This window comes from Nipponia nippon, unplaced genomic scaffold (assembly GCF_047370975.1).
Source record: "Nipponia nippon isolate SJK-2023a ecotype South Korea unplaced genomic scaffold, ASM4737097v1 scaffold_1, whole genome shotgun sequence".
Lineage (NCBI taxonomy): Eukaryota > Metazoa > Chordata > Aves > Pelecaniformes > Threskiornithidae > Nipponia > Nipponia nippon.
The window spans coordinates 18,096,442-18,121,497 of record NW_028262290.1 but is presented as its reverse complement, the minus strand read 5'-3'; the positions used below and the strand labels follow the sequence as shown (position 1 = coordinate 18,121,497).

At 33.5% G+C, this 25,056-nt stretch overlaps 1 protein-coding gene across 1 annotated transcript in view; it reads right to left on the bottom strand.

Annotated features, from left to right (window-relative positions):
• CSMD3 (CUB and Sushi multiple domains 3) overlaps positions 1 to 25,056 on the bottom strand; it is a 746,059-nt gene that overhangs the window by 95,233 nt on the left and 625,770 nt on the right. Inside the window, exons 42-50 of the mRNA XM_087747332.1 lie at positions 24,385 to 24,594; positions 20,359 to 20,547; positions 16,603 to 16,780; positions 13,467 to 13,612; positions 10,799 to 10,879; positions 9,557 to 9,670; positions 3,416 to 3,604; positions 2,857 to 3,003; positions 81 to 269 (exon numbers count right to left, since the gene is read on the bottom strand). Coding sequence (XP_087603458.1) covers positions 81 to 269; positions 2,857 to 3,003; positions 3,416 to 3,604; positions 9,557 to 9,670; positions 10,799 to 10,879; positions 13,467 to 13,612; positions 16,603 to 16,780; positions 20,359 to 20,547; positions 24,385 to 24,594 — 1,443 coding nt within the window. The remainder of the gene's footprint in view (positions 1 to 80; positions 270 to 2,856; positions 3,004 to 3,415; positions 3,605 to 9,556; positions 9,671 to 10,798; positions 10,880 to 13,466; positions 13,613 to 16,602; positions 16,781 to 20,358; positions 20,548 to 24,384; positions 24,595 to 25,056) is intronic.

The following is a 25,056-nucleotide window of genomic DNA, read 5'->3' as shown; positions in this document are numbered from 1 at the left end:
AGACAGAAAACTGATGGTTTACATTAGAGAGGAAAAAGAAAGTTTCTTAGACTGTATTATTTTATAATGAAAGAATTTACCTTGACAAGCTGGGACTGGAACATCCCATGAGTAATAACCATATGGAGACTTCCTGCATACAGCAGTACTTTTCCCAATGAGCCGAAAACCTCGATCACAAGCCCAGCGAACCATACTGTTGAGCTGTCCACCTGTCTGACTGACAATGAAACCGTGTGGAGGGGACTCTGGAGTACTACAGTAGAGAGCTTTAAACATAAATATTGAATAAATAAAATATGCATTTAGAACCCAGATGACAATTCTTGACAAATTCTTGTTGAATTCAGTGGACATCTGATAACAAGCTGAGAAAACGTCACTAAAAGTTGTTGCATTTTGTATCCTGATCGTGCATGCATCAAGCAATTTCACTAAGTACAAAGGTGAAAGAATAGGGCTTTATAAGGGCTTCAGGTTTTAGTAGCCTTAGAGGAAATATAGTGATACCTCACTTCTATAACTACCTTTTTTTCACCATGTTCTTTTTTAAACAAAGTGAGCTACAGGATTTTAGTTCATGATGAAATTTATTGCAATTATATACATTTCAGTAGTATACTTTTTTTTTTTTTTTAAGAAGGAAACATAAAGAGCATACTGCACGTAATTATTTTCAAATAATCTTTTCCTTCTGGTCTTAAATAAGTTATTTCTTTCAAGTTCTGTGATACAATGAACTGAAGTGAACTAGTAAATCTAAAATAGATTTTACTTACATTTACGAGTGTCACCATAAATCCATGGCAAAACCACTGAATCTGCTTTTTTTTGGTGATTTATTTAGAACACAAAAAGTCCTACAGAAGTCTTATTTAGATACTATGAAAAAAAATTCAGAAATCTTTATGAGAGCAAAAAGATCTTTAAGAGATATAGTTGTTATAATCTGAAAGGATTTATGTACTTTAAGTCTCTCTGACATTAAAGATTGCTTACTTATTATACTGTCATTATGTTTATATTTCTTTTAACTCCCTCATTCACTAAGTCCATGAGTACAAAGTCACTTGGTTTTGGCTACTTTGCCAAAGGATTGGGCCAGAAGGGACTTACAGCCTGGTAGCCACTTTAAAATAAATGTTGTTTGTTTAAGAATTTAACTTGGTCTCTGATCATTTTGGTTCAAGTGCGAGCCAAGACAGGTTAGCCAAGATGACCATTTTCCCATTTTTTAGGAAAGAAAATTAAGTTGGAAGTTTGTTTCCAAGTGTTTACTTCATGCTTTGAAGAAATGTTGGTAACTTGGTATCCGTTTTCTCAGGCAAATAGAAAAGTGCTGCCTCACTTGCTCTTTAAGCCTTTCCATTTCCCATTACTTTACTTCATGTCAATGAAGTTTTTTTTCCTTTGCCATACTCTCAGGCAAAGGCTTCCTGTGATCAGGATGGAATCATATGGCTGTTTGTTTACTCTTTATTAAAGCAAAGAGCAGAATGAGAAGTACTGCCATATTTTTCAGAGCCCGTATTATGAAAATATTTTCTTCCTTACACTAAATTGCTCCTGCCTTATACTCTTGGAAAAAAAAGAGATAGAGACACCTCTACTTCTTTAGTGTATAGGAAAATATACTGGTATTTTCTGAGTGATACGAATCAGTAAATATTTCCTGTCTACCTCTCAATAGTTCTCTCACTGTCAGTAGGGAAAGAGTTTTAAGAACTTTCTCTTCTTTCTTTTTTAACAGATCCAACAGGTACTACAGCTAATGAAAATAGGTACCATATAATATTTTGTGTCTAGCCAACAGTGAATTTTATCTAGCTATACAGAAACCATTTTACCTCTGAGAAAACTGCCCTCTCCTAAAAGGAAAGATGACACTGATACTGTTTTACAGACTGTTGTGAGCCTAATTATTTTTCTGCAATAATAAAGTAGCCAAAAATTGAATGAGGAAAAACAAAACAACACATCAGAAAGAAGAATTTTTCATATTTTTTCTGTATTGTTTTATCCACTTTATAAAGTGAAAATGTTTTATCCCAGTAACTTCTCTAGTATCTACAGATACTATCCCCAGTACTTTTCATTCTGTGTATTTCATGTCTTCGGTCATGATAAAAAAATCAAATATAGATTTTGTGCAATTGCTGTAAATTGCAACAGATCTACTTTAGCTTGATTAATGAATACTATTATCCTGTAAAGATGTTTATTATATGTTAATTTTATAAAAGCTATTATATGAAAATCAATCTTTGTTAAGTATCATCTTCACACACTATTCATAAATACATTTATTTGAATTAATAACACACACAATATTGGCTTTTTTGACATACTAATTGATCTCTTCTAATACGGTTTGTTGCTTCTGTTGAACCTTAAATGAAAGAGTTCAATCCTTCAAGTTCTTACATTTTTCCACCTTATAGCCGCTCACTCCTGTCTTGTTGCCACCTCTTCCTCTGTCCCACCAAAAGTGTTGATGAATTACATAAAGATCCATTACGAAGAACAGAGGCATATGAAGGCAAATAAATGATGGGAGGGAGAAAGGGGAAGCTGCTTCTTTCATCTTTAGTATTGGCTTATGCCATTTTAAAGTTCTGTGAAATATTTGCTTAAATCTCTACAAAGCATGTGTTTCATATATCCTACTTAGGGTGCACAGGATGTTTTCTTCCTCACAAGACCAGTATCATCAGGTTCATATATAAAACAGATTCAATTTTCGTTCAGTCTCGGCGATTAATGTTACAAAATATAGCTTACATTACCCTTTTCACATAAATAAATATGCTCCATATTGAAATTCTATACACATTAAAGAAAGTCTGATTTACATACCTATATATCTTATCCTGAAACCTTTTTTATTGGTGCCATGATCTGCTGACCACCGGAGAAATACTTCATGGCCATTGCTGGTTATATTTAGAGAAGATGAATAGTCCCCACTGAGAGAAATGAGCAATGGACTATGACTATTTGGTCCTTGATACAAGGAAGGAAAAAGAAAAAAGAAAAAGAAAAAAGGAGTTACAAAGTTTAAAATAACATACAATAAATTGTATGCATACAATTAATATACATTTAAAACATCCTCTAAGCAAATGGTAAATTAATCTGAATTAAAAATGGAAGTTGACATTACATGTTATACACTAGAGAGTACATATGTGTTCAGAAACAAAATTACTTCTAAACATAATTAATGGAATACAATTTTGAAACACAGTAATCCAACAGTTCTTTTTAACACAACAAACCCAAATAATTGCTTATTTAAGATTTTTTTATACTGACAAATTATGGTATGCATAAACAATAGTGATTATGCAGATGCAATGTAAAAATACATATATATAGAAAAAGTATCATCCAAAGTTGTGCATCCTATAGTTACCATCAAACACCTCAAGTATATCAAATTCCTTTTCTGTCTGGAAGAATTCAAAGAACATGCTGATATTATAACCCTTTTCCACAGTAATGGTCCACGCACACATCTGGAGATTTGGGTAGCTGTCAGGATATCCAGGGCTCAGTATTACTCCTGTTGAATCCAGACGCATTTCATTGGCTGGACAGAGCACTGTGAAACAGAAAGGTTGCTAAAAAAATCTTAAGTCCACTATTTCTGTTTTATGTGATTGGCAAGATTTTCCTGAGTTTAAAAGATCTGCATTACTCATTTTATTTCCATAAATACAGAAAGACTGACAAGATTTTAGAAACAAAGTCAGTTAGTAGGAAAAAATCTAAAGTAATGTTTATCTTGAAAATAAGCCCTGCAACCCTCAGAAGTTATCAATTCATGACATTTTTCTTCTTTCATTCTCTAGAAGATAAGATATTCATGTAGGCTGTGCTTAAGTACTAAACTGTTGCATTGTTCAAAAAGTGAACCATAGACTTTTTTTTCCCCCTCAGATTACTATTACTGTCAGCAATAATTCCAGGTAAAGTCTTACACTGAAAGCAGAACTTGAAGAGACTGTGATTTTTGGTTGTCAGATTCTAAATAAAGAGTAATCAATCCCTCTAAAGATTTGCATAAAACAGCACCTAAATGTTGAGATCCTCAGTCAGGCTCCAAGAACATTGATGTACCTACATACAATGTAAGCACTATTCATACATGATGCCTTTGGTCTAGAAAATAAAAGGCACACTTCAGGCTGACATTTTGTTCCTCAGTAGGTCTCAGTAGGACTACTTAGACAAGAAGATGACTTATGCTAATCCAGTTACCCAGTTTTTAGATTCATAGAAACCTCAGAAAATGCTAGGTTATTGCCTTTACATGCAATAAAACCCACTGGAAATTCTATTTTTCCTTCACCAAACCTAATACAGTTCCATTTCTTTCCTACCCTTTACCAAACGATTCTATGATTCTAAAATAAGCAGCAAAGAGGTCTTAAAATCAAATCTTATGACTAGCAGTCAAGACATTGGTGTTATAATCCTGAATGAGCTAGAAAATCTCAGGCTGACTTTGGGCAATTCATCTAATTGTTCCTCCTTTTAAAAACAGGTAGAACAGTTCACCGTATGACAAACAATTTCTGAGGAAATAAAGACCAAATTAGGAGGAAAAAAATAGGTGATTTCTGCCCCACTTAAAAGTAAAAATCCAAATGTCACACTGAGATAGATAGATAGACAGATATATACACACACATATATATATATATTTGTTTTAACTCCATATTCCTCATCATCTTTCGGTTCTTTGGTAAGCATAACAGACATGTAACTGTGTTATACATGTCATGTGCATATTGAATCTTCATCTACAAACCAATTCCTTTTTATTAAATCTGTGTATGAGAAATATTGCATTATACATTCACATTTCCAGTGAACTCTAAAGTTCAGACAGCCTGATACTTTCCTCCTTCTAACACAGAGACAGACTATTTCCCTGATGAATAGATGTAAATCAGCTGAAGAAGAAATCACAAAAATCTGAGGATCCTAATTGCTGACAGCCTTTTTTCCAAATTTCACTCTAGGAAATAAGAAAAAGAACATGCATTACCCTTTTCTCTAAAACATTGCTGGGAGAGGCTAGACCCCACAACATGAGAGTGTTTCCTGCAGGGATAAAAGGAGACACCTGCTGCATCCCTGATGACTTCTTCAGCAGGTATTGCCTACCATACCTTCATCTTACTCTAAAGAATTATTTTTTCTTATCTTCCATGTCATATTCTGAAGTTATTAATCTTCCATTCACAGCTGTGCTGGAAAATACATAGCATTTCTGGCTATTCTTAATTGTCCTAGTTTCAGGAGGGATAGAGGATGCTAGCAGGATAAATGCTACTTTGTAAATAAGTTATCACCACTATTTAAAGCAGCTGTTGAAATTGGGCAAAATGGTGTTTAAAAGTATGATGAAGAGTCTTGATTTTGAATTTACCTGGATTCACTAGGTCTACACAGAATAACAATGTCATTAAATAAAAATATTTTATATTACCGTGTTATTGGAACTTTTTTCAAGAACTGGTTTTGTGTCATAATATATGAACACATGCCTACAGTTTATTCAGAACTGAACACTGCTAAACAGGAGCCTTAAAATCCAGGTTTTATATTCACAACTAACACTTACATGAAAGTGAGTTAGTACTGAACCATTACAAGTTACAGAAGAAAATAATAGGATCTTAGATTTCTCAAGAACATAATATTGGATTATTAAATACAAAAATCAGATTTTTATGGGGAAAAAATCATTGAACTATGAAGAGAGACAGAGAACACAGAAAAGCAGGGAAAGAGAGAGAAAGAGAATAATCATCTTCATAAACAAAACTCATAAGAATCATGGAATCATAGAATGGTTTGGGTTGGAAGGGACCTTTGAAGACCATCTAGTCCAACCCCCCGCTACAGGCAGAGACATGTTTTACTAGATTAGGTTGCTCAAAGCCCCATCCAACCAGACCTTGAAAAAGAGAAAGGAATCTGTCCATATATTTTAAAATATTCATCTCTCACTTTCAAAATCAGCATCTAATTGCTAAATTTAAATAATTGTTTCTCATGTCCTGTGTTAGTCTCAATTAATCAAGAAGAGATTGAATATAACACCTCCACTCCACATGAGAAAACTCATATGACTAGAATATAGCTGTCTAACTACAGTGCTGGGCCAGCTGTGATACAGACTTTATCTCAAAAAAAAAAGAAAGAACTGAGCTTTTTACTTTTATCTCAAGCTTTATATGTACATACATATATATAAACACAGAGAGAGGTGTGGCAGGAAGGCAGGAAGAGCATGATAGTCATCTGGCTCAACACTGGTTTATTTACAGCTAGTTTTGCTGTCTTCATATAATTCTGTTTTGCAAACTGTCCTCAATTTCAGGACCTCCAGGTAAAAATCCCTCAGGAATTTTATAGGGAGCTTAAAGACTTATCTCTGTACAATGGATTGCCTTGGGAATGGGGTAGCTAAGTTTTTTTTATGACTCTGAGCTAATGTAGATGAGATACAGCTGAGAGTAATCATTCAAGAATTTTCTCAAGGTCCTCTAATTATGATGCAAAATACAGTTTGAATCTTCTTACTCTGAAGCTTTTGTTTTATCCTGAAAGTAAAAGCTAACTTCAAGGAGAATTAAGGACAAAGCTATATGCTGTGTGTTTGAAATACTCTATTTTAACAAAAGAAGATGATAGGCATTGGCATAAACTTGTGGAAGTTAGTGGTTATTTTCTGATCTAAAGAAGGAAATCTTCAAGAATTCTAAGAAATGCTCATCCAACTGATACACAACAGAGAAAAATAGAAAAAAAGACAATATAGTTTTATATAGTACTAAATGTGGTGTAAGCTAACTTGTGACAATTAAAATCACCAAATAAAATCTTAAATAGATTCTGCTTCAATATTTTCTCATTATTGACTACTGTATCTTTACTGCAATATGTTAGGTTTAAAACTAAAATATTGTTATTTACATCTGTTCAGCAGCACTCTTCAGATTCAGTAAATAAATGAATGTTGAATGTGGGTATTAATTTATTTCACGTTAAAAACTGAAGCAAAATTCAACCAAAACTCACTTAACACTGCCTAAACTGTCTAACATATGCACAAGGTTAAGGCAACAGAAGTTAACACTGTGAAGTCTAACAATAAACATATGCTCTACATTATGAAAATAATTAGTAAACTAATACAAATATGAACCAACAGAAGAGCTGAGTTTATTGCTTGAGAGTGACTCTTAGGTAATGTGTTACAGCCTGTACAATTAAAATATGACAGCTTATGCATAAACCAGTGTAGTATACTAAAATCATGAAAGACATAAATTTTAGGCATAAAATTTTGCTGCCTCTAGATTCCACAAAGCCCTCTATTGATCTGGGTTTCAATATTGAAATTTAGCTTACATATTGTTATCTTCAAACTTACACATTATATAAATAAATATGAGAGAAAATTATGTTTCTGCTTATTCTAGGTGGCTAGTTTGAATGGTTATTTTAAACATGTTTTAAGAAATTCCTTTTTTTTTTTATTAATTTTCTGAGTCTAATAACTCTGAAAATTATGTTAACTTCATTCAGCTTTAGACTGAAATGATAAGAGCACTGATTTAATATTTAGTATTTGACCCGATATTTAGCATTTATATGTGACAGAGAAAAGATCAACTATGGTAAGTGAAGTCATCATACCTGTGTTTTTGTCTTCGGTCTTGCAATGAATATAAATATGCCTTCAGCAACACGTGTTGAGAGAATGTCTAAGGATCAGCACATATGTTTCTGTTTGTCCTATCTATTATTACATCATTTTAGCATTTAAAGCAATGCCTGAAGGTTAATGTGGTTTTCCACCCATTAAATGCTATGAGCCTGCCAAGTTAGGATTTTAATTTAAATGGGGATGTTGGAAGCTATTCCTAGACACAATTGTACCTAAATAAATGCATGGATTTTCAGAAATTATCAGTGTTAAAGTTCTTATAAAACTCACAATTCAAGATCACTTTGCATTTTTAAGAACTAGACATACTGCTACGAAAGATTTTGACTTTTGCATAGTTTTGTGCATAAAACCAAGGGAAAACAGTTTATTCAGCAGCAGTAGTTGACCCTTCCAGTTTTTCAGGAATGCAGGAAAAAGGTGTATTTATAAAACAGTAACTTTTCAGCTCTCAGCTGAAAACTGAGTTGAACATTGTAGTCATAATTAAGTTCTAAAAATTAGTATACTGATGTTTAAATTTGTAACAACTAAATTATGCATCAGTTTGGAACTTCAGAAATTACTAAGAAACAGTCAAATATTAAAGCTTTACTTGTAAAGGTAGTAGATTTGGTCACAATTAATTTATTATTTCCAAATAAATCTTTCATCATGAGTTTTTTATAGATATGCTAATTAATTAAAATTGCTGGGGAAAAAATCTGATTGGTAGAAAACGCAGACAGCAGTATTTTTCATTTAATACAAATGTAAATCAATTGTATTTATTATGACTGATTTGGGAAAGTATTTTAATCTTGCAGTAGATGTTAGAATATTAAGCTCAGAAGTAGATGGATCATAAAGGAATATCACAACAACTAGCAGGATTCAAAATGGCTTTTTTTTACATAAATTATACTTTTATGAGCTGTGGTTTTTGTTTTGTTTTGTTTTCCCTTAAAATGTTTTATCCTACATGTTTATAACTGTATGTCCTTATTTATCTTTCTGGAAATAAATGGAAGAATTAGTAAAAAAACCATAAACCTATGCCCATCACTGAAACTTTAAAGAGATTACATTTTTTTAAATAAATCATATGCTAAGTTCATCTCCATTAGCTCCCTAATTGGTTCCACATGAAAGAAAACTCTAGTATTTTCGTCAGGAATGATGGAAAAATTCTATTCTAGCATAACACATGAAATGTCAGCTTAATAAAGACTGTTTTAAACTGTGATGTTAGTGGTTGGCAGGATTGTAATCTTGTTTTGACCTTAACAATGAGGTAGTGTTATATCTCTCTATTCACAGTTTTCAATAAAAGGAGGAAGACATGAAGACACAGTGGCATACACACACACATACAGAAAACCTATTCTTTAGAATACACTGAATAAAAATGGTAGCATTTAACCTTGCACTGAAAAATGATGTTGTGAACGTGTTCACCCAAATCCATGCTATGTTAATTTAACATTTTTAAATTTTTTTTGTAAATTTTCATACTATTATGTTCTAGATAAAATGAAATAATCTCATTACTTATTAAATTTAGACTCCTTCCAAAAAAAGAATTGTGAAATTATTTTCACAAAGTAGAGCAGCAGTGCTTTAAACTCATCAAATTCATTAAAACACTACTAATTATTTTGCATTAATATTTGACACGTATTCATCATAACAGTGATAATATTGCAAATAGCATCAAAATTCTGAAATATTTTCAGTGTGTCATCTTATGAAACAGGTAGTGGAGAGTATTTAAGGAATCAGCATTCAGCTGGTCTGGCAGAAGGAAAAGAAAAAGGAGAAAAAAACCTTGACAAGTAGGTGGTGCTCCATCCATCTGAAGCCTTTCACCTAGTCGGCATGTCAGAATCTCATTACCAACCAATGTAAAGCCTGGTTGACACTGGTATCTTATTATGTCTCCTGTTTGGAAAAACAAAACAGGACAAAACACAAACAAACAAAAGAAACATTAAACAGCAATTAACTGTGTCTTTTAGCTTTGAAAACATTATTGATTAATGAAGTTTCTTGCTGCCGTATATAATGGGCTAAATGACCTCTGGCATAAACAACTTTGATTAGCCTAAGAAATGTGCTAAATGAGCATTCTGTTGCACACTATGCTGCATCTATCACTGTTTTCCACCACATTATTAGCTGGATAGTTTGCTAATTTGTCTGGGTTTGACTGGTGCTGTGTGAACCATGTGTCCACAAACCTTTAAGCAATATAATTTATTGGATAACCATTATGGAACTAAATAAATAGATAAGATCAAGTCAATAACCCATACAATCCTGAGGGAAAAAAATTAAATAGGAACTGAATTTAGTTGAAGATATCTAAATTTGACATGGTGAGAATAAGGAATTGTCATTTTTTAATTAAGAAATTAAAAATTCATATAGTTTTATGTACCTATAAAAGTCCAGATTACGGAGCAGAAAAGAAAAGAAAAAAGTCTTTTGTCTTTGTTACCGATATAACTAAACAATTATTGGTATATATTAAAAATAAATTTATTTTTCTTTGCCTTAATGTGAGCAAACCTAGCTGGTCAGACATCTGATGTCTGGTTGTGTAAGTCATATTTCTTTAACAATAGGTGGTTAAGTAATATTATTAACATGTCTTAGAAGCTCAGAATGTCATCCTCTTTTCAGATTCTCCTAATTTTTACAAATTTGATTTTACCTTTCAGAGCACAGAACTTAATTCCGGTACAGAATATACCATTGCTACATGTTTTTTTGTGGGTTTTGTTTGTTCGTTTCAGTATAAGACAATGTTTTATGTTAAACATTATGAAAAATGTATTTTAAAATGAAGTTAGTTAGAAAGGAGTTACTGTGTTATTTATATGTGATCTCTGAAACATAGATGGGATTCAGGAATTATGGGCAAGAGGAATGACTTCTTAAAAATTTTACTTTCAAATGTAAATCTAACATATTACAGGCATGATTTGCACCTTGAAAAGCAAGAAATTTCTGTGCATAGCAGTCTTTTTTTGAAACAAATGCTACTTTTATTTTCTCTTATATTACCTATTTCAAATTCATCGTCCTCAGTTAGAACTTCAGCATTTGGTATATTTGTTGGAGGCTGGCAGACCCGGAGCTGATAGGCTATAAACAGGAAAAAAGCACAGTTGACATTCCCATACCTAGACAGTTAACATAGCCATGCAAACATAATTGAGTTGATACCCACATTAACAGGATAAAAATAAACATCTATTCATTGACTGAAACTTTGTTTTGTGTTCTTAATTGGTTATTTAATTTCAGTGGCAAAACCCTCTTCTTAAGTAACCTAAGAATCTTAGAAGTGGTTGTCAATTTTCTCACTTAAGCGATCTCATCAGTAAAGCAAATATTTTTTGTATTGTGCAATCATTGTTTTCTTTGTTTTGTTTTGGGTTTTTTTTACAATATATTTTTACTGCTGAACTCTTCCACTTTTGAAACTTTGTAATAAAGACAAGTTTTAGAATCCAAAAGATTCTACCCAGAGGCAGCATAACTGATGGACAGAAGCATTTTGAATGTGAAATTTCCCACTAAATGAATAGTTGTGGAGCATATCTCACATGCAGATAGAGTCAGAGAATAATTCTGCTTTCAAACTTCTAATTTGAAGTCTCACATGAAATAATTTTCTGAATTTTAACACATGTGTGCAACAGCCAGGCAAAAAATCAGGTGAAACAAATGATAAAAAAGACAAGTAGGAAGAGTAAGCAGTAGCTATATAGCTTTATTTTTTTACAGACAACCTATGAGGATGGGCCTGTGTTTGGACACAGATTAAATTCCCTTCAATATGAATGTAATTAGGACAGAAATCTAGCCAAAGAAATCACAGTGAAGTATTTATACTGACAGTGTAGTCTTCCACGTTTTAAGGTGTACACTCAGGTTGATCAATGAGTCAAGTATGTCTGGTTTTCACTGATATTACATTTTCATATAGTATTGTTTTATAGCATCTCTCATTAACAGGGAAACATCATCTACCTATGGCAGACAATGATTCAGCTTCAGTTATACACATCTTTGTTACTTCCTGTGCTTGGATCCTATAGTAATTGAATTGGTCCAACTTTTGTCAATCACAAAATTTATATTTTATCCAGGTGAGATCTTTTGTTGCTAATGTGTCACCCATATTTGACATCTTCCTATGCCACTCTTTTTTGTAGATCATATAATGGAGAGCCAATTAAATCAGTGAGTCAGAAAGCTAACATCCTGCCTTAGAATAAAGTAATTTAAAATAAAACACACCAAGCAAACATGGAACGGCTGTGCTATTTGCATTAAAAAAAAAAAATCACCAACATAATTAAAAAATTGATTCAATAAACAATTCATATAATTTATTTCAAATGGCTCTTATTTAGAGGTATTATTCATTTTAATCCCCAAATTATCTATTTTAAATAAATTTGACTCTTCTCACTGCCTTGCCTTTATTGCTATAAATTGTATGCAGTTGATATGAAGGATCACAGATTTAAGGATACTGAGAGATTTATTTATTATCTTGACAATATCAGTCCAAAAGTGTTTTAAGTTTCTTCATGAATAATCCTTTGTGCTGCTCAGTTTGCATCTTTACTACACATTACAGCCCACACTTGTGGAATGACAATTTCCCCAATAACAAAAGAAACAAGTACAAGGATATCGAATTCTTTAGAAACACTTTATTACTAGGTATGAGCATTTTTACTTGTGTTTGGTGATATACTGATATATTCATATATATCAATACATATCAACTCATATATTGATGAACACATAGGGTCAGTTTGTCCTTTACCAACTGCTACATGCAATTTAGATGTCCAGATTTAGAATGAAAATTCTGACTTCCCTGTGCCTAATCGTACTGGAGTCTATACTCCATAATCAATTCAAGTGATGTTGCTACTGGGTTTTTTATTGTGGGATTTAGGTAATTTTGTTTTGCTTTGTTCTGTCTATCTGTATTCACCTCAGTCTTTACTAAGTCAAAAAGAAAGCTTTGGATTCCCAAATTCTGATCACAATCCAGAAAACAGACAGTAATCTGTCCATGTTTCCCGGAATAGTCAACCAACAGGCATTCACAGAGCAGCTAAAAACACCTTTGCTTCTGAATGTTTCCTTGTAATGATAGGAATGCAAGAGAACACTTGGCCACAGAAGGTTTGAATGACTATAAAAAGAGGTAGAATTTGGTGCAGTAATACTTATGCATTTTCATTCAGTCAGTATTTAATTCAAGGGCAGTTTAACTTTAACTACACAGTATAGTTAACCATCATTAAAATTTCTAGAACAGTACTTTCTTCAAAATATTCAAATATCTAGGAGAAATTTAATGACCCCCACAAACATCTAGATTACAAAGGAATTTTAGACACATTGTAAGCAGTGAGAAGACAAGCACCTTGAACTGCAGGGTCTTAATGCTACCTTCTTTGCTCATGTCTCTTCATAGTGCATTCTTTTTTTGCTTGACTACTAGTAAATTTAATATCTGGTCAAGAAAATAACTTGTTTTCATCATTCATATTAGTCTTTCATAAGTTTGCATTACCCTAGTGGGTGGTCAGTCATATTAATAATAGCAACTCTTCTTAGAAAAAGTAATTAGTTTTTTCCTGAGTTTTCTTTCTGCAGTAATCAGTACAGACATTGAAAAAGTGCAATTTGTCACACTTACCATGGTAACTAAGTACAAAGAAGCCACTGGTAGTAAAGTCACTGTGGAACTTGATCAGAATCTGATTGGAAGTGCTATAGACTGATTCTAATGCAGTGTTGCCACTAAATTGTCCAATTTGAGGAGAAGTTTGATCTGGTCCATCCCTAAGAAAAAACAGATACAAAAAGATTTTTTTTGCTCCCCAAGATAATTTAATTTCTCCAAATTTTAATATAATGTAGTAAAATTTCTTTAGATTACTCTAAAAGGCATGAGTCTTCTAAAATCAGATAAAACAGACATTAAGGGCTGAAAGCCTTTTGAAATTCTCTGTGTGGATTGGAGTATAGTGGGTAGTAGCTTAGAGGACCATCAAAATTTATTAGAAAGCAAGATGCTCCATTCAACCACCTTCTGGAAGTAATACTCTTATTTTTAAATAAAAAAATGCAGCCAGCTCAAAATGAATGAATTTGTGATCATACTTCATCTTCCTGCCACAAACTCTGCTCACATTCACTTATCTATGCTTTCAAATGTGGCTATCAGGAAACAAATAAACCTAATACTGCTCATCTCCCCCAGTCTTTTGAATTTGGCAATTTCTAGGAAAATTAAGAGACAAATACTCTTTAATTTTTTAAAAGACAATGAGTGAATATTGGCTTCAGTAAAACTTAAAACAAAATGGTTATACTCTACTGAATACAAGACTCCACTTGAAATCTGCAGGTGGGCATTTATAAATGCAGACTTTATTTATAGTGTTTATTTTAAGGGTGCTACTTTTAGAAATTCTCTAATGTCAGAATTTTTTAACCTAGCTTTTTCCCCTCCAAAATTAAATATTATAAAGGTATCACTTATAATTTATAGTACATATGGACAGATAAAAATTAATTTAAAATTTGGTTTTATTACTAGTTTAGAGTTTTCTGAATCAATTTCTTGCTGAGAGAGATGTGCCATGCATTTTATATAAATGGTTGTGTCTCTTTGGCTCAGGAAAACATTCATATAGTAGCCGGTATTTTTAACAAAAACTAAGTATGACATGCAGTTGACTAATTTCTTAAATCCTTGTTCACATACATTGATCAATATTATTTTGTACTATTTATTATGATTTAGACAATACATGTGCTGCTGGTAAGATCCCTGTTACCTTATGGAAGAATGAAATACTAATTTCAATAGGAAAACTAAATCAAAGTTAGTACTAAACAATAGTGGAACTGTACAGAGGACAAAATCATGATGCAAGGGCATTAAATTTTAATACTCGCTTCCTTCCATATCAGAACTGATGAACATTAAAATTTTAAATTTTCTAATTGTTATTGGCATAAGATATTTTAACTGAAAATAATTTTAAAATAAAATGATGGATATTTTTTGTTTTGAAAATTTTGCAGTAATACATTTGTCCAAATTCTCACACATTACCCCTTCCCCTTCTGTTTTATCAGGGAAATAGTATGATTTGAAGAAGCATTTGAACTGTGAATAAAATGTATTCTTTCAATTGGAAACAACTATCAAAATTTCTGATCAGTTCTGTAAATAAGTAATATCCCAGAAGTGGCATAACCTATTTAACTATACAGCCATCATTTTGTAATATAGCCTATACAGGTACATAAACCATACATAAGTAACAACACGCATGATATATACATGAATAGCATAACAGATGCTTTAATTTCAGAACGTTCTTCTGAAAGTGTTGTTAGTCTAAATAGGGTACAAAACATCTAATAAAAATCAGCAAAGAACACATAATAAATAAAACTGAGGTTTTACCTTTGTCATGGTATATACAATTACTTTTACTGTAAGAACTAAGTTTGTAACACAGACAGGAGTACAACTGAAAGCACATGAAATCCCTTGGTAGATAGGAAGAGCCAAATGGAAGAAGCACTAGAAGTGGACAGTAGTGTTCTAGTTTGTGTGGGATGAAATAGAGAAAAGATGTCTGTATGTACACAAAAGTATAATTTAATTCAGGAAAGATTCTGAAGGCCAGCCTAAATTTGATACAAAAAAAACCTGGTGAAGAGTTAAAAAGATTCAAAATTATCTATCAGAGCAATAGCCTGGGTACCTATTCTGATCAAATTTTCGTTAGACTTTAAGGTAAAGCAATCGAGTATCTGGGCTGCAGGACAAGACAGTTTGTAATACACAAGATGAAAAAAAAAACCCAGAACCTACAGAAATTATCATAAAAGTGTATAGAGAACAGCTTAATGTTAAGGAAAGTAGGGATGAAATCCTGAGTTATATGAATTTACATGAATCCAAATTAGATTTCTGTGCAACAGAAACATAAAATGAATAATTAATATTCTAAATTGCCTCTCATTATTTTGCACTACTCAGACTACAAGACTACTCTCTCAACCTGCGGATTTTCAATCTGCAGATTCAATAACCAGTAGATTACTGTTTTAGGCAAGCTTCCAAAAGGTCTTAGCCACTGTTGAAATGTCTAGGAGACTCACTGGTAACAGTTTCAAGATTACTATAGGGGCTGTTACACTTGGTTACAGCCTCCTGCCTTTACCAACTTTGCAACTAAGAAAAATGGGGGCTTCATTGTCTGAAAAGATTAATGATAGACATGGATTCAGGTATATAAAGAATATAATTTGTTTACAGCTACCGTTAGCTTAACTTTCTTTTTCATAGCCAAATACAAATAGAGTCTCTCCCTTTATGTACTGTTAACAGTTTAAAAGAAGCCAACTTGGAAGAAATGAAGAAAGTGTTGCTGTAGTTTTTGTATTGACACTCTAAAGCATTGTAGTACACATAGCTGCAACTGCTTATTATCACTCTGTTCTTAAGTATTACTTCTCTTGGTTGTTGATAAGCTGTCATAGCATACTTCTGAACGCTTTTCTTCATCAAGAAACTGAGGCACACTATTATTGTTTTTGAATTCTTAAGACAAGGACTATGAAACTTCATGTCCAGGGCTATCTAGAGAGAATGGTACATTGGAAGACATGGATTAGTGCAAATCACTCATTTTCGCTGGACAGAACACCAGTGTCAAGGGAGAAATCACAAATATACTCTTTTCAATTCATACTTTTTTGCATAGAGTTACATGAAGATTAAATAAATGCCAAAAGTGTTTTCTTACCAGACAGTTATGAAATCATATATTGGCTCTGTTTGGAGAACTGTGAAATTGATGTAGATTCCATTCCCAGGTGGCACTCTTACAAGCCAGAAGCAGTCTTGAAAGTTTGGATACTCATCAGGGTATCCTGGAGAGTATATGGTGCCATTCATTGCAGTTATATTTCCCCCACAGAGGGCTATAAAAAAGACATTTGTTTTTAAAAAATATTAGAAGATTCTTGCATTCTTCTTAGACCATGTGAAAGTCATACTTTTAAACACATTTGGCACACAATAACTAGTTTATGTAAAGCCACTGCTGTGTATAGAAAACAGATTTTACTGAGCTTTTTGTGGAGTCAGAAGTCTATTTTCACATTATTGGTCAAAACTAAAATAAAAAACAGTAATTCTGATGTCATAAATACTATCAGAACTGGAATTAAATTAATATTTAGACATTGGTTTTAATTATTTCCTGCAAAATTGAAAACCACTTTGTTACAGCTTTGTGTAAACACCAGCCACAAATAAGCAGTGAAACACATTAATTGCTTTCATTTATTGTCACAAGAAGGTAGCCAACCAAAATTATCAGGTGAGAGAAGAGATATGCTAAGTTGATGGAGGATGGGTGGGGGAAAATTAGGGCGGAAAATTAGAGGGGAATTTGAAATTAAAATATTGTGTGTAACAGTATGAATAGCAATTTTGTATTTCTTGAGATAAATTCTGGTAGACAAAGGAACAGTCCTTTCTGTAATTCTTGTTGAAGTGAACTAATTTTAGACATCATACAGTGCAAGACTGACCATACAGCTTTTGGACTTCCATAAGTATGCATTTCAGGAGAACTATTAGTCCAAACTATATGATTTTCTCCACAGAGGTTTCAGATGCATGTTGAATATCACACCATCTTGTTAATACAGAAGAGAAATTATGTTATAGAAGCCTAGTTCTGGAAAAGTAAGCAAAGCTAAAAATGGCATAATTTGTTTTATATACATTCCTCCCCACTCCACCCCAAATGGGCATGGAATGGCAACCCAGATTCCTTAAAATATGCTTAAGAACCTCTAGCCGGAGAACAGGTAGTTGAAAACATAGGTTTGACATATAGGAATTATGCATTGCTTGTATTTAAGTAAAGCATGTGTTATGGTTTATATATATACTTAGTCACACCTCATCCATTCAGACACAACAGCTCAACAGCTAGTATACTGCTTTTCTTCAGCTTTAACTTCAAAGTCTCAAGGGATTTTGAGCAATGCAGACAGAATTGATTTTGCAGCAGGGTCTTAGGGGAGTGAAGACATGGGCTGATGACTGTCAGGCAATGAGACTTCTTGGAAAAAGAGAGGGAACAGATTCCAAAAGGATGAAAGTGAGGGAGATGAGTTAAGAAGGGTCAGAGTGTCAGATGGTGCTGAGCACAGGTTAGAGGGATTTTAAGTGCATGAGGATGCAAGGAGAAGAGAACAAAACTGTTTAAACAGGAACCATGTTTAGTAATATTTGATTCAGATTGTCTGCTTCAAGAAGTCTGAGGCATTAAACAAGCCTTAGTATATGATGTCTTAAAATAAAGGTATTAAAGCAAATTCAAATTGAAAACATACTGTACATTTCTGGCACTAGGCATATACAAAAAAGCTCACTTCATTTTAATGCTTTTGAACACAAGGCCTTTATCTCAAATCAAACCAAGTACAACTAGAAGATACTTAATTATCTTTTTCCTTCAACAATAAAGAAAAAAACCCATCAAAAACATCAGTAGCATATAAAAATGTCAAAAACTCTTTACTAAAAATACCAGAGTAAATATTTGCACAAAACCCCATGTAATTTAAGAAATTTCTCTTGGAGCTGAGTAATGTTGGCAGTCTGTAATCATGCAGCACAGTACACGTTAGATCTCTGTTATCAATTAGTTTGATCTTTTTAATCTGCATCTTTTCATGTCACATTAAATAGAAACAAGGAACTTCCAGCCACTCTTCAGGAACTTCATAAAAAACGATACTCACTACAGCAACATACTTCAGGCATCTTAGAATTTACTAATTAAATTCTTGGTTCCAGTAAGGTAATTCAAAGAAACAGAATCACCATTCAGTAAATTATTTGTCTTGATTCTGACACACAGAAAATACAGCTAGAACCATGTAATAGGGAAAAGCTAAGCTGTTTAGCAGTTAAGACATGAGCCATTACTATTCTCTCAGGATCCAGAAAATGGGGGTTGAAAGTTAATTGTGATGAATTAACTTCTTTCCCTTGCAAAAGACAGACAGTGTAGGTGTCAGCTCTCTTTTATATGATAAGGCTTCTGCTTCAGAATTCAGTGTCAGATACGTCTTAATTTAGCTACCACATCCCCCAGAAATGCCTGTGGCTCACTGACTCCAGAAGGAATTTTGAGTAATGAGGCTTCTAATTTAAGTACCTAAATTTAGGTAGATGATTCAGAATACAATGCAGAAATCCAGAGAAGAAGGTGGGGTTTTTTGGTTTGTTTGGTTTTTGGTTTTTTGGTTTTTGTTTTTTTTTCCCAGGCATTCCTCTTCAGCTTGCTTGGTATTGAGGATACCATTCTTAATGCTGAGTTTTTACCATTCAATACAGAGGGAAGTTAGGCCTTTAACTCAGGTCCTGAACATCCCTTCTGAAACAGTGGAGGGTCTTTATGGCATATAAAAGTGGGCATTCGACACCTTGTAGAGATCTCGTCTTTGTGGAAACTTATGTTTAGGCTTATAGAGAATTTTACAGCCGATAACTTAATTGCTAAATGTGTTTGGATCTTGTGGTCCCAGGAGTGTAGGATTTTGGGATGACAGTTTTGAATATGAAGTATCTTCACTGTGTCTGTGTTTTTCCAGGAACTTAGCATTGCTGTCTGAATGTTGCCACAGTTGTGACAAACCTGGAGGTTCCAGGAGAAAATAATTATTTCATATGGAAGAAAATTCAGTCCTTAGTTCCACAGATAGATTTTGTCTTGCACAGATATTTCTCAAAGAGATTTCTGTGTTACCAAACATCCATCCTTCTCTGTTTCAGAGTCTGATGACACTAGATGACTGATCTTCTTTAGCCTGCTGCTTAGGTACAGGTTCCTTTCAACATAGCTAGGGATAAGATAAACACCCCTACAGAATCATCATATACATTCATTCGATCTCCTTAAAATTTCAGCTATGTGCAAGCCACAGTTCTTTGAATCTGTTTACTTGCTGCAAGCATATCAGTGTAAAATAGTGTAAAAGGTTAAAAAATATAATTTAAAAAAAATCTCCATTCACAAAAAATATATGTAGAAAGGAATTCTCACAGCATTGACTGGAGGACATCTGTACTTTATGGTGCCTTTGACATTTCTTTCTAACTGATAAGACAGAACATAAATGGCCAGAGTTGGGAAATTCAATTTTTGAGTCCTTTTTTCTTGATTCAGTGCAGAGATTTTACTCTGTAGCACCACCTATATTAAAAAGGAGCCCAGGTCTCCACACTCCAGACCTTTAGCATAACCTTCCAAAAATAAATTTATTATCTCAGATAAGTTTTCAGAGATTTCATATTTCCATGAAACATTCCAGCTTCTTTGCAAAAAATTTAATGTGCAAAATTGAAGACTTCCTCTGCAAAGACCACAATATAAAAATATAGGTCTCTATAAATTGAAAAGATGAAATGATTTCAGTTAACAGTCCTTAGGAAGACTTACAAATAATGAAGGGTTCATAGGTCATCCAGAACATACCTTCACATCTGGGGAGAGGATGATTCCAGTTACGGCTGATGCCATGAAGACAAGTCAGAGCTGAATTTCCAATTAATGTGTAGCCAGGAAAACACTCAAATGAAATAGTTTGTCCCACGGTAAAGTCATTCCCAATAACAAACCCATTGCGAAATGGTCGAGGGTCAGGACAGCTTTGTAGTTGATATGCTGAAATAATTAGATAATAGTAAGGGGGCAGGGGGGAGAATTAAAATACAAATTCTTATTACTTCAAAAATAAAAGCTTTTCATTAGACTAAAATTAAAAAATCATGGGCATCCCATATGTCTTAAGTTCCATCACGGTGACAATCAAAATCATTGGTCCTACACCAAGAGAAGCACAGTGAAACATTCCCACAGCGATCCTGGAAATATGCATAAAAATTAATTTCCAGTTCCAAACCTCATAAGGAAAACATAATACAACAACTAAAGTTTAAATGGCTTTATGTTCTTTACACTTTGATAATGTGTGTGTGTGTGTGTGTGTGTGTGTGTAAACAAACAAATACCCAACACCCTACCCTACAGGTTTTTGGAAAAGAGTCCATGAAGGCAAAAATGAGACTAGCCTCTTAATTTTACCTTTTCATTTTAGTAAGTACAGGAGTACTGCACTGGCAAAGAAGAGAGTAGAAAGGAATTTAGACTTTGTGTTTTCTCCACTTAGATCTTCAAAAAGTTAAGCCACTGACTGGCTCTTTAAGACTATGAATTGCTTCCAAGTGCACCCTTAAGTACACCCTGATGAAAATGCATCCAAGCTGCTGACAATGAAAATTAAAAAGGCTGTAGAAGAGTATCTAAACTAGAAGCATGGGAAAAAAACTAACAGGTACAGAAGACTGATGTGATACCATGACAGGGAGAGGGCTAACAGCCAATGCACCTCTAAAAAAAGTGCAGAATGACATACAGCAGAATTACAATAAATAGGAAAAGCAAATCAGGTAGCTTACACTGCATGTTGAGTGATGCTTACAGTGTTAAGGAACAGAACAAAGGCCAAACTAAGAAGCCCTTTCACACAAATATAGGAGCCTAAAACACAGGAGGCAGCACCTAGAATGCTTGAACCAACCAAGAGCCCTGAAGTGAAAGGCATGGCATAGAGCAGCAGGATGCAGTGTTACCAGGCAACTGCCTTTCCAAGACTGAGAGGGCAGAGACTTCTAGGTGGGAGAGCAGCACTGTTTAGAAATTATATTAAGTTCAAAGAAGAAAAATATTACCAGAAAAAAAGAAGCACTATAGAATACTTATAGGTGGAAATTAAAACTCCAGAAATATAAGTGTAGTACTGAGCTGCTTGTACAAACATCTAAACAGGAAAATGATAGTGAATAGTAAAAGTTAAGTAAAACTAGAGAAGCTGCAAAAATATGACAGGTAGTAGTAATGGAGTACCCAAATATCCACCTCACCAGAATGACTTGAAGAAATAAAATTTTGAATGCAGGAAATAATTGTTCCCTAGAGCAAGCAGTTTGAAAGCCTACAAGAAAAAAATGTTATTTTAGATTTGAATCAACTTGGTACTTAAGCCTTGGTTTGAGAAGTATTCATGGGAGAGCTGCTCCATAATAGCAGTCATAATGCAGTTTCACTGTACTGGGAGGGAGCAAGTCAAATAAACCCAGCACAGGGATATTCAATTTTCTGGAAAGGAAATTATACAAAAATGAGGTAATGCAGATTAAAATCTGCTAATTGACACAACTTTAAAGACCAGGTAAAATATGTTCTACAGTTCAGAATAAAAAAAAAAATGCTAAAATGGTTCAGAAAAATGCCTCTGTGACTCAGTAGGAAAGTTAAAGAAGCTACAATAGGGAAAAGGTTGGCATTTAAATAATGAAAGTGTGCCTTTCCAAAAAGTCATAAAATATAGCAGGACAAATTTAAATAGAAAATAAAGAGAGCAAAACTAATTTGAAAAATGTCTTGCAGAAGATGTCTCAGCTGATCATAAAAAAATTATTTGACAACTTCGGAAGCAAGAAGTCGGCTAAGGAACTGGTGGGACAATTCATGGCACATGAGAAAAAAGGGACTTTTATGGATTAGGATAGCATAGAGAGAAAAACTCTGGAAATTCTTTGTACCTATCTTTACTGCTGAAGATGGCATAGAGATTTCCAAACAAGATATGGTGCTTGTATTACACAAGTCTAAGGCACAAGATCAATTTGAAAAAAATACAAAAACACTACACTAAATAGGTAAGGCAAAGAACGAGGAGCAGATGGCTTTCACCGAGAAGAGGTTCTGAGCCAAGATATATATATCATATCATTTCAAGATCTGATCTAGAGGAGTAGTGATTTCCCAATGCAAATCACATCTATCTTTAGAGGGGAGCCTTGAAATTATAGATCAGTGAGTCTGACTTCTATACCTGCTAATATGATACAGCCTATAATAATGAATAACATTACTGAGCACATGGCTAAACATAGTTTCTTGGAAAAGAGATTGGGGGTGATATGACTGAAGTCCACAAAAATCATGACGACAGTGGAAAGGCTGAATGTGAAAATGCCATCAAATCCCACAGAACAGAATTAAGAGTCTGACAACAACTGTGGATGCTGGGAGAGTACAAAAGAAATTAGCTAGGCTTCTGTGCTGCTAAGTAGCATTTTTTTGCCATTTGGAAATACCATACTGAGCTAGATGGAGCTTTTTTCTGATCTGATAGGGGTTTTCTGTTTTTACATTCTTACGTTTAAGGAAGAAGAGAAATAAACCTGTCTATAATTTTACTTGTTTTTCTCAGAAGAATTACAACGCTCTATAATGAACTAGATATATATCAAAGATTTTATAGCAAAAAAGTAAGATTTGAAAATAAGCCTCTGTCACACACCATGGTGACCCTTTCCAACAAAATTTGAACCATCATCTTCTTATTACAGAACTGAGAACAAATACATTATGCAAAATCTGCAAAATCAGAAGATCACAGTATGTATACGCTTGAAAGAAATGATTCTCTCTTATGTGGTCAAAAACACAGACAGGAACTTTTTTTTTTTTAATTCGTAGACAAAAAACAGCATTTCCCAAATGATTACTATTACTATTAATAATAGTAATAGCATACGCTCTTAAGTCTTTTACTGCCCTCTTAGCAGTAGATTTTAAAGTTCCCGTACTCCTACAAATTTTACCATATTCCAAATAAGAAGTGAATGAAATCTTACCAGGCAATTTAAGACATAAACTGACTTTTTCTTTAAAAGCTAACACTTTTTACAGTGGTTCACTTCCAGAATGTTACATAGAGTTCAAGTCAATTTGGACTTGTTACTATTGAAAGAGTAATAGGAGACTGCCCTGAAGTAAAAACTCTTTAAATCATCCTTTGATGTTATTCTTATCATCAAAACAGGCATAGTTTAAAATATACATTTGTCCTTTTTTATGAACAGTGGTGATCTAATCCCATTTAAATGAATCTGCAATTATATAAATAGAATTATGATCTTACAGTCTCCACCAGCTCAGCATGACCTATTTGGGTACAACAGAACAAGAACCTTCCAGCGATATTGCCAACTAGGAAGTAAAATGGATTTGGAGATTTCTGAGTTGGCATTATTCTGTACTAGTCTACATGGATCCAGTACTCTAAAACAATATTTAGACCTTCTCCTTCCAGAACCCAAGACACAAAATTGAGATTCCCATATGCTTATAAAGATTGAACAATAGAGATGCTTACTTTGTAAAGCCATGCAATGTAAATTGATATGCCAACCAAATTCAGATATGGGAAATTATCTGTTTGTCTACATTTGAACTATTTTTTAAAGAGAATATGCAATTATTTTTCCTTTTTCATCTTAATTTTCTGCATTCTTCTGCTTGATCTTGATGCGTAACACTGGTTTGAAACACACAAAATCTTTTATTTCATGTTTATCTTTTAGGAATGCCAAAAAAAGAAATAACCTTTAATAGCCACCTTGTTCTCACATAAGAATGTCAAAATCTCACCTTGATATACAATATGAAATCCTTGTTTGTTCTGTGAATAATCACTGTGAAAGTATAAGCTGGTTTCATGAGTTGTGCTGAACAGAGAGGCTGGTAGCTGAGGGCCACTTAGTCTCCCAATAACAGTGTTAGTTTCTGTAGATCCACTCCTAACTTCTAAGTAATCATGTATGGTCTCCGTTGAGAAATTCACAAATTGCAAATGGACACCTGAAAAACATCATCAGTAAATAAAAGCCACCAGTATCAATACCAGAAGGGAAAATAAAGTATGTACATTTTACACTGATAATATCAGAAACTAATATAACCAGTGGAAATGTATGTGTTATGCTCCCAGATGCAGTCCGTGGAATTCAGTTTGAAGCATTCTTTCTCCTCGTGCATTACTAATTCTGAGAGCCTAGTAAGGTAAGAAATGCTAACACTGAAATATTACCATGATCTAAGGCATTGAACTGTAGGCTGTTTATATGCCACTTTTTGGCAAAGTTTGTTGTTTGTGCATTTAGGGCAAATTTCAGTTCTGAACATTGAATACCTTCAATTTAGTTAGATCTTTCCTGTTTTCAATTGCATAAAATAGTCTGCAGTTCTATTAAAAGAAAATATGCTTTGTGTGCCACACCTGGAAAAAAACAGTGACAGAATTCTACCCCAGAGATAGCTGCG